General features: G+C 45.0%; 1 protein-coding gene across 9 annotated transcripts in view; it reads right to left on the reverse strand.

Annotated features, from left to right (window-relative positions):
- LPP (LIM domain containing preferred translocation partner in lipoma) overlaps positions 1-18,360 on the reverse strand; it is a 356,437-nt gene that overhangs the window by 163,861 nt on the left and 174,216 nt on the right. For all 9 annotated transcript variants that reach the window (XM_055723235.1, XM_055723233.1, XM_055723237.1 and 6 more), the window contains one exon: positions 6,785-6,907. In XM_055723235.1, coding sequence (XP_055579210.1) covers positions 6,785-6,907 — 123 coding nt within the window. The remainder of the gene's footprint in view (positions 1-6,784; positions 6,908-18,360) is intronic.

Below are 18,360 nucleotides of genomic sequence, written 5' to 3' on the forward strand. Positions count from 1 at the left end.
ACCTCAGCCACCACCCATGGGGTGTGGGAATAGAAGGAAGAGCTTCCAGGACATAGTGGCTTTGCTTCTCGAGTGCTGGGAGGAACCCACTGAAATTGCTCCAGACGGGACGCTTCCTTTTCTACTGTAAGTCACCCACCCAGATTTTCCAAACAGCGCAAAGCCAGTGTGGTGCAGCCAGAAGCAGGAGCAGGTCTCAAATGTGACCCCATCTTTAAAACAGCCCATGCAATTCCTGATGTCTGTGACTATGGCAAAAGTGTCACAGCCTGCTGAGAACAGCTGTTGCCAGCTAGCCCTGCAGCGAGCCTGGATGAGCCCTCCAGTGCTGCTACGAATGCTGGAGCTCACCAGCTCAACACCACCTTGGGCACAATTCTATGAGGAAGTCATCCCTCTGTGTCCACGTGAGCCATCCAAGTCAGCGGGGAGATGGTGGCAACTCACAACCTTCATAAAAAGTGTTGTGTAGCAGACGTAGCTCTGGAGTAGCTGGATGTTCCCACTAAAAGGTCATCAACATTTTAGTATGGATGGGGGATGCTTCTCAGTTTCAGCAGTTGGGCTCATTCCCAACAAGACCTTCTGTCCCACAACCAAGGAGATTAAAAAGCCCACAAAACCCAAAATGCACAGACCTGAAGTGAACAAATGCAGAGAGCCACTGGGAAAGCACTGTGTGGCTACCACACTGTGCTGCTAGGCTCAGAAGTCTCTTTGGAAAGCTGCACAGATGCCCACAGATTAGATGTGCTCAGACCAGCAGAAAGAGGCCTGGGCACTTTTATTTACCTCATATATCACATCTGAAGACAGCAGAAGTGAAGCCATTGATTTCAGCCCAAATTGCACTGAGAAAAGACTCAGCACCACTCTGAACATCTGAAACAGCCGAATCCCACCAAGTCCTATAACTGAGGAACCACAAACTCTCTGTCACATAAATGCTACAGGAGGGAGCGAATTAGTTCGGAAACCACTTAATTAATCTTAATTTACTTGTACCCCTAAATTTTCACTCTTAAAAGAAAGAAAAACCTTCCTGACAACAACTGGGATGCTATCAAATACTCCGCAGACTGTGCTTGCAAGATCTTTTCGGTGCGTACCAACCTAAGAAGCCAGGCACAGGCAAATAACAGGAACAAGGAAACCAGACTGAGCCTGGACTAGCAAATTTGCATGCGCTGCGTTGAATACAGATTCAGCGAGCTGGTTTTCACAGATCCGTATGTCAATCTCACAGCCCAAACCAAGAGCAATCATAAAGCTCTTTTTTGATGCCAGGGGAATGTGCTGCTCTTTGCTGAGTAGGAGGCTTTATTCACGGTTGGAGATACAGCTCCATGTAAACAAAGATAAAACTCCTGAACTCTTAGCCGTGCATTCCTGGCACAGCTATAAGTGGGGCACTAAAATTAGAAACGCACATGGAAGAGTGCTCCTAGGAATCTTCAGCGCTCAACATTTTGCCTTGTTTTGTGATTTACCATCCTGCAGCTGAAAGTGTTCAATCCTGTCCCATCACTCTGCAAGAAAACATGTCCATTGCCTTTTCACTGCTTTTGTTATCCCCAGATGATTGTCAAAAGAAGTGATGGAATAACAACCAACACTGTCAAACATTTAAATCCCTTTTAAATTTAAATTTAAAAATCCTTTTTAAATTAAATTAGAAGACTTTATTTCCCAGTATGTTTGGAACTTAATGAAAATGTATCATGATTTTTAAATTTAATTTTCTTTACTTTTTACTGTTCTGCAGCTCACTCTGAGAATGAGCTGCTTTTCCCTCAAAATATTACTCACTTAGGCTGATGGTGTTGGATAGTGTCAAATGTCTAATACTGGGGGCAATGATACACATCACCTAAAGGCCTTCAACCAGACCAAGGTTTCAAATCACACTGAAAGAGGCAAATCACATTGAAGAGACTGTCAAGCTACAAGCACAGAAGAGATTTTGAGAGGAAGCAGGGCAGAAATGCTACATTCAAGGTCATTTAGCACAGTGGTGGTACCTGGGAATGAAACAGGTCTCCAGCATGTCAGGCCAGTCCCCTTTGGATCAAGCTGCCTTCGAGAGCTGCACACCAGTAGATTTGATCTTGACCATCAAAGCATGTTTTTTTTTGCTATTTAAATACTCCATAGTTTGGCCACCCAGTATTTGCTTTTTAAAAAAGGCTAATTACCTTTGGGCCAGGTACATCTTACTACCTGCCTGGTACACCTACCACAAAGTCCTGTTTTGCCAAACAGACTGTCTGTTGGAAATTTGGGGTAAAACTCAAGAGTTTCAGAAGGTAGGTGTCCAATTCTGTACAAAGCAAGCAGCATTCAATACACAATTCACAGCAGGAACAAAAAATCCTGAGCTTTTGTATGCTGCTGTTTCTAATATTTCATTTTCACAGCCTCTGCTGGAAGCCCTCTCTCCAGAGTCACAAAGTTTTCTTGTTTTTTAAAAAAATGAAACATTTATTTTATGGGATGAAGTTTGGCACATTTTTTTGCTTAAGGCCTTGCTGCACTCATCTCTTAAGGAAGAATTTATGCAGAACTGGTAAAAATTGGGGAAGATACCTTTTAATAAAGGAGCCAGACAATCTCAGCATTCACCAGGCCCCCTAGTCGGGGTTCACCCAATTTAGGAATACCCCCTGCTCCCATCCATGGAAGTTATGCACCTAAATGCTTTGGCTATATAACCTCCTCTTCCTAATGAGAGGCACAGTGGATTTTCTACCTCTGAACTTTCCAATGGGCCACTGCAATTTAGAAGGTGTGATGTGTAAACAAAAACCACATCGCAGCTACACCAGAGCAGCACCTTACTCATGACACTAGCATTTTTAAACTTTACCAAACGGGAGGAAAATATTAATTAGATGCTTTCATAATACATCTGCAGTTCTTCAAACAATACCTAAGGCAAGCTCATCTCAGTAATGTTGAGATCATGTTGGTCTCCTCCAATTCACTCACCAGAAGGCTTCACCATTCTGGTGAAGGTCACACAGAAACCTCTCAAGCTCAGGTCACGTTTGGTTCTTTCTAAAACTCCAGCTCCAGCTGAATTCTGGAAATAGGGTCTCTCCTACACCACCTCACATAACAGAAGGCATCCTTAGCTGCAACACAGCATCATTTAAAGATGATGATTTAAGTCTTGTAATTTTCTGCTCTTTTTGATATGTGCAATTTATAAAGAAAAAAACCTAGCATTTTAATCACTTTTGAATGCTTCTGTGACTCAGTCAGAAAGACTTTCACTTGCAAGTCTTGGGCTCAGCCCGGGGCTGATGTGATGGTGATTGAAAGCTGCTTCTCACCCTCATGTTGCTGATGGCCAATATGAAGTAAGCTATCAGTGCCTAGAAAACCTCTGCTGTGGGGGACTCTCCCAACTGCCTCAAGACAGAGACAAGAATTAACCAGAAATGAAGCCTGAGAGAATCTTTCACTTTGAGGTTTAGCAACGTCAGGGTTGACTGACATTGGGGTACCAGACCTGTAGAAGGACCTCCTCCCACCAAACCTGCTGCTATGCAGAGGAAAGATCTCTGCTCCATAAAGGATTTATATTGAGAAAATGCTTTTCAAACTCGTCGCTTCTGAGGAGAGATCAACGCAGCTCTGAAGGACAACAGCACCCTACCACCTCTGCCTGAAGCATGGGGAGCAGCCAGCAGGACCTGGGTGACCGACCCCTCCACCTTCACTTTCCTTGAAATTCCTGCCTTGAATTAGGCAGGACCACTGGGTACAAGGAAGGTGCTGCTGACTGCAGGTGTCAGAACTCTCTCCCTGCCTTCTACTAATGGTGGTCATTTTTAACTCAGGCCAATGTCCTTGTCACCTGCCTGGCACACAGAAAACGTTACCAGAGTGCCCAGGTAAACAAGGCAGGGGTGGTGCAGAGATTCATACTTCTCCATGTCCTCAGCAGCAGGTCTGCTGGCCAAGGGGAATCGTCCGGGGTTGACACTGGCCCATCCATTCTGAGAAGTACTATGGACTTTCCAAACCTACCGCGGAGGGTACAAATCCCTCTGCTTCAGAAGCACCTCCCGGCGTAGCGCATCTCACTGCGATCCTGAACTCGTACCAAGGATTGAAAGAGCTTCCCTCTGTGTGAACTTATGCCAATAGGTAGGGCATGTCAAATGAACTGCTTGTCATTATCCTGCTATCACTCCTACTCCAGTGAGAGAGGACTATGTTACAGTTTAGTCTATGTTGCTTTAAAACTATCTTCAAGATAATATAAAAAAGAAACCTAACAATAAAATTTCTTTTATACCCGAACAGGAGTATCCCCAAGGGCAAGGTATACCTATAAAATTATTATAATGCTTTAACCACATAAGCACAACTGGAAACGTCTTCTCCGAAAACAAGTTGTAACTCTATTTTCCTATCTGCAGCCATTATCCTGATAAATTTGGAAAGGTCAGCTAAGGTGTAATCCAATAAATGTGCTGATGTTCTAAGTACCTCACAATTTGCAGCCTAATCTATTATCCTACTATAAGACCATCAAATGAGTCACCAGTTTTAATACTTAGTACAGATCAAACAAAGAAAAATATCAAAGCTTTACGTTCTAGTTCCACCTTTCAAGGACTTGTTCGAGTACTTTTTAATTACATCAGATGACACATTCAACTCTAACAGCTATAGTTAGAAGTTGCCGCAGCTGTACTTTTCACAGGACATCATTACCTTAACCAATAAATCTTGAAAAGTCTGATAAACTGAACAAAGAAAGTTGGGATTTGGTCCCAGAAATGAAATTCAGCTTCTTCTGCCCACTGGATCACACATAGTGATTGTAACGCTCCAGGAAGCAGCAGCATCCTCTTGCTCCTAGGCACTGCGGACAAGTCTTTGGAGCCCCTACCTGAACTGTGGGCAAAAGGGCAGGGGAACAAGCACATGCACTGGGCAGCACAAGCCATCTTGGAGGATGATGAACTTAAGCAGCCAGATCAAATCCAAAACTTGGGCTATGCCTTCTGATCCTCCAGAAACTCAAAATACACCTGCAGAATTTTGCATTTGAATGCCACAAAATAATTATTTTTTTTTTTTTTTTTAATGGCATAGGTACAAAATAAAAGTGAAAACCCAACCTACTCACGGAACACCAGATCCCAACAGAAGAAGTATCAGGAGACAGTCAGCAGTACTGCCAGCAAACTACACACACTCAGTGAAGTGGTTACAGAAGTTAAACGTCTCTACAAAGATGCTGGAGCTGACCGCCGGTACTTCCAAGGAAAATGGTGACTTCAAACCTCTTTCAGTGAACTCTTGCAGTGTTTTGACACTATAAAGCATTTCCCATAACTGCGTATTCGCATGTGTTTGGCCCACACAAACAAAATGAATACGGGTTATTTGACACGGTGCCTAAGCACTGTCACTGTTAACACTTGTCTCATTTATCACAACAAAAAAAACCCGCTGGGAAAAGCACTGAATCGTATTGTTGCTCTTTTTGACTGACTGACCTAAATCAGACTGTTTTTCAAGGACAAGTCTGTAAGTTTATGCAATAACCATGTACATGCTGCTAGAATGAAAGAAGAATTTATTGGGAGGTCCCTGAATAAGGGACAGAAACCACACAGGTCACTGTGCCAGAGCCTCTGTGCTCTGGCCGATGGATGCTTTCAAAAGCACACAAATCTGATTTATTTCTGCTTTTGCTAAGTTCACATACTTAAACAAGAGCAAATCTAAATGAACTCTGATCACTACTTCAGTTCTTGATCCAAGGGTATCGTTTTTTTAATTGCTGAAAACAAATGCAGCAATGAAAAGAACCAAAAAACCACAAAGCAAAGAGAAGGTCTGGTAACGGGAGCGCACCGCATCACTCAGCTATTCCTTTGATAATTTTTACTTTTGGGGTTTCATTCAAGGATGACATTGGTAAGACAAACATGGCATGCATATAGCTGCATACGTGCCTACACACCCATATACATGTAAGAAACGAGACCAGTCATGAGATTAGGAAGCAAAGGCAGGGCACAACTGGGCACAAACACGTGGGATGATTTTGCGAGGTCTCAAGAATTGCCCTTTTTAAAGTGCCACTGGGGTGTCACCACTTCCTCTGATAAATAGATGACATCTCACCAGAACTTAAATAGTTCCACTCAAGCACTACCTAGATGAGTGACAAAAATTAGCTGAGCTGCTGTCACCCCTGCAGTCCTTGTCTAGACACAGCAGAGTAAGTGCAAATTCCAGTCTGCCTCGCTGGGCTACAGCCACCCTGACAGCTGAGCTATGATCCAAGCCACTTCGTCGCCACTGATTAGATGACAAAAAACAAAAGAAAACAACTTGAGACACGGATATCTGGATCCTTCTGGCAGTGTGACAGATAAAAGTTAACAAAACAGAAAAACAACGAGAAAATAAAAGCGTAGAAGTGCTTGTGAGCTGAGCAGGTTTTAATTCACAAGCTATTGTTGGTGGAAAGTGGAGGCGAATGAAATGCCATTTTTTGCAAGTATTTTTCTAACAATCTCTGTGGCAATCTAACAATCAGGATCAGAGGCCCTTTGCTCAAAGGTACGGCAGCTTTTGAGCCGGTGCCCCCTTCAGAGCACGGCACCCTTCTCCCCACTGACAGCCACATCTGGATGCTATCAGGAGGAACTGGCACGCCTGCTTGCAACAAATACCAGGTGGTTAGCAAATTGACTCCAGCAGCTGATGCTGGCCACTCTCCCACTCTCTGTTTACACAGTGTGCCACTAACCTGTTGAGTCCGAGGTTTGTAAGGAGAGCTGCTCTCTAGGTCGGCCAGGATGCTGGTCAGAGAGTCAATTTCTGCATCCAAACTGGACCGCCTCTCCTCAAGTGTCTTGCCACCAGGATTCACCTTAAAGAAGAAAGAAGAATTCCAGTTATTCAAACCACTTGGCCTGGCATATGGTTTCTTACCGTCCTCATAGAGCTGCTACCGTGCCCAGCATAACTCTCGGGTTGCAGGGACAAACATGCTGAAATGCTATAGCTCTCTCCCAGAACCAGCAGCAAGCCTCCATCTCACAAGGATTTAGGCTGCTCTGGGGTTTTTTCTTCATGTATTTCCAACAGTAGTGCCATTGTGTTAAACTGACTGAGAGGATTACACAACTCCATGTGCAATCTGCCGCTGAGGTGGAAGCAGGACAATTCCTGCTCCCACAGATGGAGAAGATGCATTTTACAAGGATGCCTGGCTGGGCAGCCAGAGCTGGGGACAAGCTTGGAGCACCTGGATCCTGAGAGCATCTCTTCTGCCACATTCCCATGCCAAGCAAAGCACAAACAGAGCAGATCTGCAAGCCACAGTGGCCAGCGACTGGCCACCTGCATCCGTATTTATTTTACATCAGTTTACGGTAGCTGTACCTGTCCGATTCAACACTTCACAATTTCCATCTAAAAAATTAGTTCCTTCAAGGAGCAGTGAAAAAGTCCAATTCATTTCTAGCAGATTCAAGGTGAAGGGCATGATTTTCAATAAGCGGTCACAAAATAACATAAATCAGGTCCTTGTGAAAAGGCCTATTACACAGGCAAGCCCAGGGCCACAGCAAATACCAACCTACATTGAGGACCCTTTCTGATTCAATACATCTTGCTTTCCCTCTGCTTTCAAAACAGCCAAGCCCCACTTGTATCCAGGCTGGTAGGGATGCTCACTTGGAAGGGAAGAGAGATGAATTTTCACCACCAGCATGCACCTCTCAAAGTAAAACCCAGGTCTCACCACTGCAGGAGAGTATGTGATCCCCAAGCCACCGTTCAAGGGCTGCAGTGCAATCCCTGTTAGAATAAGCATTTTAAAAGAGGACTTATTCACACACTTTGCTTTTGAAAAATCAACCTAGTCCAAAACCTCAGGGAAGGACCTCTGTGCTGTACAGTCCGACCCAACAGCAGTACCTCCCAGCAGTGCGCAATGGCAGGTACAAGCTAGGAGATGTCTCCCCCCTCAATGTTTTCAGTGCTTTGGAAATTAGGCAGCTCTGTCAGGAATAAATTCAAGAAAATCAGCTAAGGAACCCTATCACATGTGAAGCTGGTGCCAGGAGCTAGCCCAACGGAGCCAGCTTGTGCGCAGAAACTGAGTTCTTGAGTCAAGTGGAATATTACATATTGAAAGTCCTTTCTCAACCTGAGTCATAGTCAATATTTTCCGTCCTTCCATGACTGACTTATCTGCAAATCCCCCAGACAGAGTCTCTCGACGTACTGAGCTCAGTGCAGAAGGACTCATCTGCAGCTCGACTACTACAGTAACAAAAATACTAAAGAATTACCTATCAACTAACCTAATTTCAAGTGTAAAGCCTGTTCAGACCATACCAGCACCTCCCCACAGACAATCCAGCTCTGTTTGCCTTCACTCTCACCAAGTTACTTCAATTTTCCAAGCCAAGAATTCACCTTTTCCTTTGGCTCACTGGCTGTTCCAGAGAGTTTTTTTTTAAATTTAATCTCAGGAGCATTCAATCATTACCTGTTTTACAGAACTCCCCAGTCATCAATCCAACACATAAATGGCATATTGGTCAAAGAGACAGACTATGCAAAGCAGGCAGGTTCTGATCTGCCAAGCTTCTATGTGCTGAGGCATTCATTAGTTCCTAATGATTATTAAATCTTATTGGATTACAATAAATTTGGCTTGACTAACAAGAAAATGGAAGCTCCAATGTGCTTTATGCAAGAACACATCATTTAAAAGGCTGAGAGTCAGGACAGAAACTACTTACAAACTCAATTCTTCTTGCCTAAATTTACTATAGAGCCAAAGTTTTTCTAGTCAAACTATTGTTAAAAAAGAAAAAAAAAATAAAGAAAAACTTTTCACAGGAATTACCCCAGACTGTTACTCCTGGCTAGCTGTAGGCACCTGGATTTTTAAAACTGCTAAAGTACAATTTCCTTTCCACTATTAGTGCATTTCATGGCTCTTGTTCGGTTTTTCTCCATCCTCCAGTTGTTGGCCTGTAACTACAGGGCAGGCACAGGCTTCCCAGACACAAAAACTGTGATTGCTCCACTCCAGAGAACTTTTAAGCTAAGCAGCCAAAAGCCTGGAAATGGGGGTGGGGAGAGGGCCAGGGATGCAAAGGGCACCCAAAGCCCTGACACTTGAGGTGATAAATCGAGTCAATGGCAGACTGAGGCATAAAACTGGAGCCCTGGCCTGTTTGGTACCCTGATCCTGAAGAGCAGGGATGGTGGCAGATGAGAAGAGCAGCCGATTTCATTTCTGCTTCTTAGCATTTCTGGGCCATATTGTTCCCAGGTTCTCATTCCCCAGTACAATTACGCAATAGCTGACTAGCAAATGCTGCAGAACAAGTTGAAAGGTTGTAAAAGTTAAATGTCCTTAGGAAACCTAGAAAAATAAAATAAAATAGCATGGAAACATCTCTATTGATTCTGGGCTCTGTAAAAGATTTATTTATTCAATTAAAACATAATCAACATAGATTAAGAGCCCAATTCTACAAATGCTGGAGCACAATACAGTACGACAGTGCCAACAAATAACACTACCGATTTCTGTAAGGGCCTACTGGGAGAGGACTGGACTTTAAGTACATGTAAGAGATGGTAATCCTTGCAAAGACAGGTTTCTGCTTGCTCTCTCTTCCCTATCTCCATGACTCTTGCATTTTTATCCCCACAGTGCTCCAGATTCAACTGAGGGAACGCTGCATGTGGAAACAGGAGAAGAATTTGCAACGCTAACTTTAGCAAGAGAGGGTTAAGTTATTTCTCTTCTCATGGTCTTCATCATGACATTGCTATAAAAGTTTTATGATATCGCTCTGGAACAAAATCCAAGCGCCAGGTCCCAAGGCACAACAGGTTCACACAGACACGGCTCTACTCCGAGGAACCCAGACTGTTTAAGCTCACGACCTCGCAGATACAAACACCGGAACCAGAAAGAACCACTAATTCTATTTCTGTCTGGATTTACAGCATTGTTGCAGACATGTCGCTTGTGCGCCCTCCCTTTCAGCCAACAGAATATGGAAAAATGGGTTTAGAAAAAAAAGGATGCTATCTTTGGCCCGACCGACGTGAGTTCGACAAAAAGCAAACATAAGCCAACCCAGTCCAACAAATTACTCATGCCAGAGACTCACGTGAACTTCTGCAATGCCTACACTCCTATCCCCTGGCTCAGTCCCTGCTGCGAGGCAAAAGAGAGAAAAGCAGCAGAGAGCTTCACTGCTTGGCTTGTTTGTCCACCCCTGAACTCCTGGTGTGCAGCTCAGAGTAGCTGTGATGGTAATCCACTCCTGAGCCCTCTCAGCTCACGGTGTTCTGATGAAAACTGGCTTTAATTTTGCTAATCCTACCACCCAACACCAGTCAGTGCCACAGGTCCCCCTGCACCACCCCAAGGGACATTCATTACAGAACATGCCATGCAGAGGGCAATGCGCAGCATCAAAGTTTGCTTCACTGCTAAAAAGGCTGTAAGACTATTCACTGAGCTAGGAGACATGAAAAGCACGCTGATTTCCCTAGATGCCACCTTTTCCTACAACCTAGATCACTGACTCTTACCACATTTTGCAGGTTAGAGCAGAGAAACAAGAACACTTCTTGTTTGTCCAAGCCAGCTCCTTGCCACGGGCTCAAAGAGAAGAATCTGGCTCCCAGATGTCCTTCCTAGCTCCTGCTCCGAATTCCTTTCCCTACCCAGACCCAGCCGCCTCTCTTTTATTCTGTTTTCCCCTCTCTCCATGCCCTGTTTGCTGCCACGCAGTGCTGCAGCTTGGGACAGTAATTAGCTCCTGGCATGAGAGATGTGATATGGGCTGCCAGGCTGGCCTCTGAGCCTCTATGGAAAATCACGCTGATGCCCATCGGTGTTGCTCTTTTGGGAAAGATGGAGGGTGACTCTGCAGTAGCGACCTGCTGACTTACATGGACAGCAGGTTAGAAGTAACTCCAGAGCCCGGGTGTGTATTTTCTACCAACATAAAGCAACAGCCAGACTCCTGAACACTTTCAGAGCATCAAGACTTTGCTTGCTGCAGCGCAATTTTCCAGCATCGAGATCCACCTTCTCCCCTTCCACCTCAGCCTTGCTCAAGTCTTCTCTAAAGTAGGCTGAGCTGAGTGGCTTTCACGAGCGTTGTGGCCAGCTCATCCTCCGAGCTGTGCCCCAGGAATGCAAGCTGTTGTCATTGGGAAATGCAGCGCTGTTATATATGCACAGACACATCCAAGACAGCAGAGCTCCAGCTAGACACACAACCTTCCTTCTAGCATCAGCTCACTCTGCACACTCTGCTATCGCAAGTCACTGATAACCTCATAACTCACAAGTGGAAGAATGGAGATGAACACCACGGATATTAAGAAAGGTCATAGCTAATGACTTGGAACAAACAAGCTGCCTCCCCTCCCCCTGGTGTCTTCTGCTCCCGGCACCTTGGTTTTACTGGGAGCCAGAGGTGCCTGGGGAGCTCTCTTTGGGCTGCAACAAATCAACAGTGTTTGCATTTACACATCTGAGAATCAGGCAAAGCAGGGAGCAGAAAAGCCCTCTGCAGCAAAGGGAATCATGGAAAGGGAGGACTAAAGTAATGAGAGGAGCAAGGAAGAGGCAAATTCAGGCAATTCAGGGCTTGTGAGCCAGTAGATAGTAAATAAGGACTTTTGCCCTGAAAGACTTCATTGTCTTTTCCTCTGGTAAACGCGACTGAGCCACAGGCGAGGCGGCAAGAGCTCATAAATTCAGTGACCGCTGCCTGTTTCCACCAGGCTGCAGCCGCAGCAGCCGCCTGCCACGCTCTGCAGGCTGTCAGAACCCTTGGGTAGGCACTGAGGTGGTAGGAAGAGCAAATGAAACAGCTCGCCAAACAAGGAGTTAGCATTTCTGCTCTGTGGCCTTGGGCACTGGGCTTAGACAGAGCCACAGACAGAGAAAGAAGGACGGGGCTCTTATGTCCCGTTTTAGCTAGGGGCAGGTGGGGGAAGAGGAGGGAAAGATGTTTGATTTTTGATGGCAAGCACTACACGTACAAGAAGAGACTGTGAGAAGGAAAGAAGTGATTCAGTCTTGATATACTTCAGGCTGGGGTTTGGCATTTATTTTTCCTCAAAAGCCCCCTTTTTTTGCACTTTCTCCAGCAATACCGCTGCCAGAGGCAAGATCCTTTTCCAGACATACACCCTTGCTACCCTATCTCTCTCACTGTAGAATTTCCCAGTCTTCTTTTAAAGGTCACAAAAGCCATCTAAAGCCCCAAAAGACACTGCAGTGGCAAAAAGATGCACCCTCAAGGGTATCTATCATGAAAATAATGCACCCTGAAGATGAGCTGCTGTGTCTATTCTCCCCTGAGCCTAAAGGCAAGTGCAAACATTTTCTTTCAAATTCCTCAATGTACACTAAAACGGTCCCAAGCGGCTGCCCCACCAAGCACACACAAGGAGACAAGAGCTGACTGCAGCATTTGGGCGAGAGGGACCTAAGATGCTTGATTGATGCCTAATCACTGTTCCAGGCACCAAGGAGGGGCTAGAAAAGTAGTCATGCCCTTTGAAAACAGAAAGATTGAGTCTTTTGAAACAAATCCGAAATGATGGAAGATTTCAGCAGATGTGACCGCAGTGATTTCACCAGACGTGATTGTATCAAGGATCTAATAGAAAAGAACTTCCCTGCTGTTCCATCAGGCTGAAGCCAGGCCTGAAATATCCTTTTTAGTCTTTTGATGACATCAAGGATAAAAGCCAAAGGGAAGTTAGGTTTTGATTTATTTTTTCCCCGTTCTTTTTTTCAGGCACAGAATAGTTTTACCTGGTTTGTGTTGCGGGATATTAGCAGGACCAAAGGAAAACACTTCAAAAGTTTAAAGTAGCTGTTCAAAGGCACCATTTGGTGTCTCTCAGATGCTGCTGTCATTTAACTGAGCAACATTTTTACAACTCCGGCCACTTTTGAAGATCACCCCATAAGGCAGGTGGGCCTATCTGGAATGGGACTTAAATGGGGTGGGGGGCAATCATCCACTAAACACCAGCCTACCTACCTAACTGCCCCAAAAAGGGTCAATACATGTGCCAAATATCTTCCCTTGTCAAAGTTTACACCAGCAGTTGTGCCACAGCAAACCGCAGGAGACACAGCAGGGTGAAGGGGGCTGCGCTCCTGAGGTCCGAGCTCAGCCCAGCCCCAGACCTATGGCACGGGTCCAGCATCGCCGCAGTCCCACACGTAACTTCTCCACTCATGGAAAATACAAACAGCACCACGTATCCTGAGGATTAATTGATACTATCTCTGAAGCAACAAGGTGTTGTGAAGAGCTGCACGGGCTTACAGCTGGGGCAAATGAACCAGCAGATGAAGAAAAGTTATCTGCTAAGCACTGCTAGGAGACATCTTGCAAAACCTTAACAACCAATTTATAAACTCAGTGTAGTGTAGGAGGCTTATAAAAATGACAAATAATAAAACTGTTTTTAAAAGCCAAAACAGAGAAAGCAGATAACAGAAGAAGAAAGCATGAAAGTAGAAGGCATCAGTCTCGAAACAAAGAAAAGGCAGTAGGTGTTCCATCACACAACATGCTGCTGAACTGCAGAGCCACTTCTGCTGCAAGATGCTGTGGTTATGAGTTCATGGGTTTCAAAAGCCACCGGAGAAACACGTGGAAGAAAACACCAAAATCCTTAAAAATTCTCTGCTTCTCCTTTTACGTTTTCCTCTGGACACTCAGTACTGACCACCGGTGATGGGATTTGGCTCTCCATAGTCATTTACTTGAAGCCTCCACTTGTACTTTCTATCCACCAGTCAACACCAGCCAGGAACCACTTCTGCTGGTGGGTACATGTCAGTCTCTGCAGGTTAATAACTGACCATCTCCTTAGTGCCAGTGCTTGGACAAACCCCTGGAAACCCACTTCTCCCCTCCTTGTAGCCGACACAACAGAAATCACAGCCAATTGCACTCAGCCTCCTGGGACACATATGAAAGACAGCAACGACTGTTGCAGTTATGAATCTGTATGACAATAAAGGTTTATATTTCCCTAGAGATTAGTGTGACAGGCACTGCTCAAAAACAATAGTTAGGAAATATCCCTGTCCCAAGGAGCTTATTGTCAACGGGATACCAGCCCCAGGTAGGGAAAGCAGGTAGAGGGGTGGGAGCGAGGTGCTGCAACTCAGACAGACACAAACAAGCTCTTTTTGGCCATGAAGACACTAACCCAGTGGGCCAGCCCAGGTCCTTAATGGACATTTCATTCTCTGTATTTGGTGTACTAGCCCTGACAAAACATGCCAGAAGACAACAGACCACTGTCAAAGCCATCCAAGATCCAGCTGCAATTTCACTGCAGGATGGTCCTGATTCCACACAGTCAGAGGGGGCTGGATCCAAGCCACCACCATGCTGAGCACCAGTTTGTGGCCAGTGGTCCTTCTTCCATCAACATTTAATAAGCCATTGCCCTCTGCACATCCTGAGGGCCCCCAGTCTGAAACCAGCACCTTGGCTCTGCTTGGGGGCGGGGTGTCATCAGAGTCCACGGGCACCAGTAACGCCACAGCAGAGCCCAGGACTACATTCCCTTCCGAACGGCTCCTGCCTCTAATGCTGGAGAGAAGTTTTGCCACAAAGACCCACAGTTTGTCCACACTTCTCAAGACCACAGAAGAGGATCTGGCTCTGGATATTAGATGAGTGAGCAAAACCACAAAAGGATGAAGCTGCATCACAGAAGTTTAGCCAAGAGGCTCCGTGATTTGGGGCACGCTCTGCTGAAGCACTGGGTCCAAGGCCAGCATGGGTGACTTATGGACAACAGCCCAGGAGGAGACTTGCAACACTCCCTGTCCCATTGCCACCCTTTTAGGAGAACAGAAGGCAATTGTGCGACAGGAGTAAAGAGGATGCAGCAAATAGGTCAAACCACTCAACAAGATCTGCCTTGCAGCCCAGGGATGCGCTTGTAGGTGCCCTGAAGCTGGAGACGCCAAGACAAAGGTCCTGTGCTGCCTGGTCCCCCCAGCCCCCATCTGCTCTGTCCCAGGCAGCGTTATCCAGCTCCCTGTATCCCAGACTGACACCCCTACCTCGAGCACTCAAACCTGCACCTGGCTTTTTGGGGTTTCTGACTGCTATGCTTTGTTCATGGAAGGAAGTCCTGGAAGTTTCAAGGCTGGCTAAATGGTGCTCCCAAAACTGCACTGCTACTGAAAACAGCAAAACAATAAATGCTGTTCAGCCGGTCAGAGGATCTTCGTACGTGGCCAGCTCGTACATGGGGAAGAGGCACTGTGGTCCTCAAGCACATGAAATCAACAGGATGGATTTGATAAGGGACAGTCAGGGTATGAAGAGAGAGGAGTTGTCCCACGAGCCAACATCTGCCAGAGCAGCAGACCTGACGGTCCTGATAGTTTACTTAACATGTCTGATCAAAAGCTTTGGGAGTCTTGTCTGTGTTAAGTGTTACCAGATGCAAAATCAGCAGCAAGATGAGAAGTGTATTAATAAACTAAGGAGGCACATAAAGTTATTTGAAAACTGAATGGGGAAGATGGGGAGAGAAGGGGGAGAATAAAACCAGTTTATTTTTCCATTAAGGCAATTTAATATTCTCCGGGTGGAGTTACAATCACTCGTCCTTGGGAATTAAATTGAATTAGTGCAACGCTGCTGTTCATCACCAGAATATACAATATAAAGTGGAATATATCAATTTTTTCTTTATGCCTTCTGCAGGACAGCACTACCTCTCTGTTCACGGGGCAAGAACGCTGGCCATGAAATCCTTTTGACACAGCATGACTTTCACAGACTTTAACTAAGTTTACAGCAGCAGGGAATATATCCTTTTTCTTTTAATTAATGCAATTACATTAGGACTTGTTATTGATAATTATAGTGACTGTTAAAAGTTTCCCCTTTCTTTGCCCACTCCCCCACCAACTTAAAATCTGCTCCAATATTGTCACAAAGTAATGTTTAATTAGCCATCAAGCAGAACTGATGTTCCCCGCAGAGTATTGCTGCTTGCAGAAAAACTGAAAACTAAGAGGAGATATCGGATATCTCATCATCTGCCTCCAAGGGGAACCATAACCGAAGAGTAACCAACTACCCCAATACAGTTGCAAAGTTTAATCAATGTAGAAACCAAACAGCTCATTAAGTGTCTACTGCAATAAAGGAAGACCTTCCTGCTGACTCACACGACGTGAACGTTATGTTTATAAAAGATCCCATGGTGATGTCCAAGAGTAAAGACTCCCTTCATCTCCGCATCCTCGCCAAGTCATGATCTTCCTCTTTCCTTTTCTGGCGTAAGAGAAGAGGGTAGAGGAGGATGCCTCCGACGGCACAGGACATGTCTGACAAGCCATGAATTACACACGCCTACACACAGGGTAAGCTGTCATACCCAGCCCCTCGACTCTAAATTTATATTCCATAGGGAAAAACCACACCAAACACGAGCTCTTGCCCAGTGCCGCACCATCCTGGAGCAAGGAAAGCACAGAGCTGAAGGTGATTTTACTCCTTTCAACACTTCTGCTGAGTCTCGTGCTGAAATACCGTGTCCACTGTTGAAGACGGCATTTTCAAAACTTGAGAGATGCCCCAGAAAAGCAGAAACAGCTGACGAGGAGACACATAGAGAGCTCACTTGGTTTCACTTATGAAGGAGATAGAGTAGCTCGACAGCAATATCTAAACAGCTTCACAGAATGAAAGTGCCAAATACCACAAGACTGCCCAATCTAGCAAAATAGAAAAAACACACGGCAGCTGGAAAGCCGAAGCCAGGGAAATTCTATTTAAAAATAACAGAGATATTCACTTATGCATAATATTGCAGGTAATTAAATGCTAGAACAAACTTCCAAGATCCCCCCATCTCTTGATGTCTGCAGATCAAGGCTGGATGCCTTTGGTCTCCCTGGGTGACCAGCTTTATGATCTGCGATATGCAGAACGGCACAGCTGACAATTTAATGCCTCTGCCTGGCCCCCACATCGACAGAGGTGAGAAAGCAACAGCACCGCCGCTTTCATAAAGATCTATTGAAATCATTTTGTGTCTGTACCACTTTAAGTGGAAATCAAATTTACATGAACAAACTCTATCCCACACAAGACTGTGTATTGTGACAGTTAAATGAAGAGCTTTTTAAAAGGGACACGTCTCAGGCAATTTTAATCAAAAAAGATAGGTTTTGTTAAAGCTACCAATTTCAGAAAATTAAGGTTGACTAAAACTGTTTTTAAAAACTCCTTTTGGAACTTAATCACATGTTGGAAACCCATATGCAGCTGCTTGTGTCACCTGCAAAAGGCTGTATAAAACATAAGCATATGCTTAATTTTACATGTGTGCCTAAGTACTATCAACTTTAATGAAGTTTAAGCACACAGTCAAGCTTCTCTGAAATTCAGAAAGCATTCCTGAATATGGGCCGTGAAGCTATTAGGAAATCACCACCAGAAAAAAAAAAAATAAAATTAGAATTGGCCACTCAACTTTCACAGCCTCAATAAGCTCCAGGTCCAGAAGTTAAACATGTAACATACTTCAGAATTTGTTTGCTTGTTTTGCTCTAATAGGAAGGGGTGTGCGCCAAAAAGTTTGCAAGGATTCAAGAATCTTCCAATGAGCCTGGCAAAATGACAGCAAAATCAATGTATAAAATGACATGAAAGTCAACGGCTTGTGTTTGGCTTCTGCAGAAATGAGTCACGCTAAAAATCTACTATATGTCTCTCAAAATGAGGAAGAGGAAAATCTGGACTCTGTCTCAGTCCGCACGTTTTCAGGGCGGTCGATGGCCGCAGTCCACGGGGTGGGCAAGCCCGGCTGCACAGACCCTGCAGTTCCGATCCACAGAGGAAGGAAGGTCCTTGCCTTCAAGAAGTTTGCAATCTCATTTTCTGAACCATTAGGTCCACTTTTACCTTCCCTTCAAGGCTGCCAGATGTGCGTCTGGTATTTGATTTGGCTGGATGACCATGGGTTTTCTTTCTTTTTTAACAACCACCTCCTCAGTTGGACACCTTACCTTCTACACATGCCTTAAGTGAGAACCTCAGCTGCAGAAAGAGGACCTGAATTACACAGAACGCTGAACAAGAAGTAACTTGCGCTGCCCAGAGACCACCGCAAAACCCTGCGGAGAAACACCAGCGTGCAGATCCCTCCCGGGTGAGCTCCAAGGTTTATTTTGATACTGTCCATGCGCAGATAAATGAATGTAAGTTGTTATTTTTCAAGTAAGAATTAAAGCATCAGAAAACATGTTGTCCCCAG

The sequence above is a fragment of the Falco cherrug genome, chromosome 11 (assembly GCF_023634085.1).
Source record: "Falco cherrug isolate bFalChe1 chromosome 11, bFalChe1.pri, whole genome shotgun sequence".
Classification (NCBI taxonomy): domain Eukaryota; kingdom Metazoa; phylum Chordata; class Aves; order Falconiformes; family Falconidae; genus Falco; species Falco cherrug.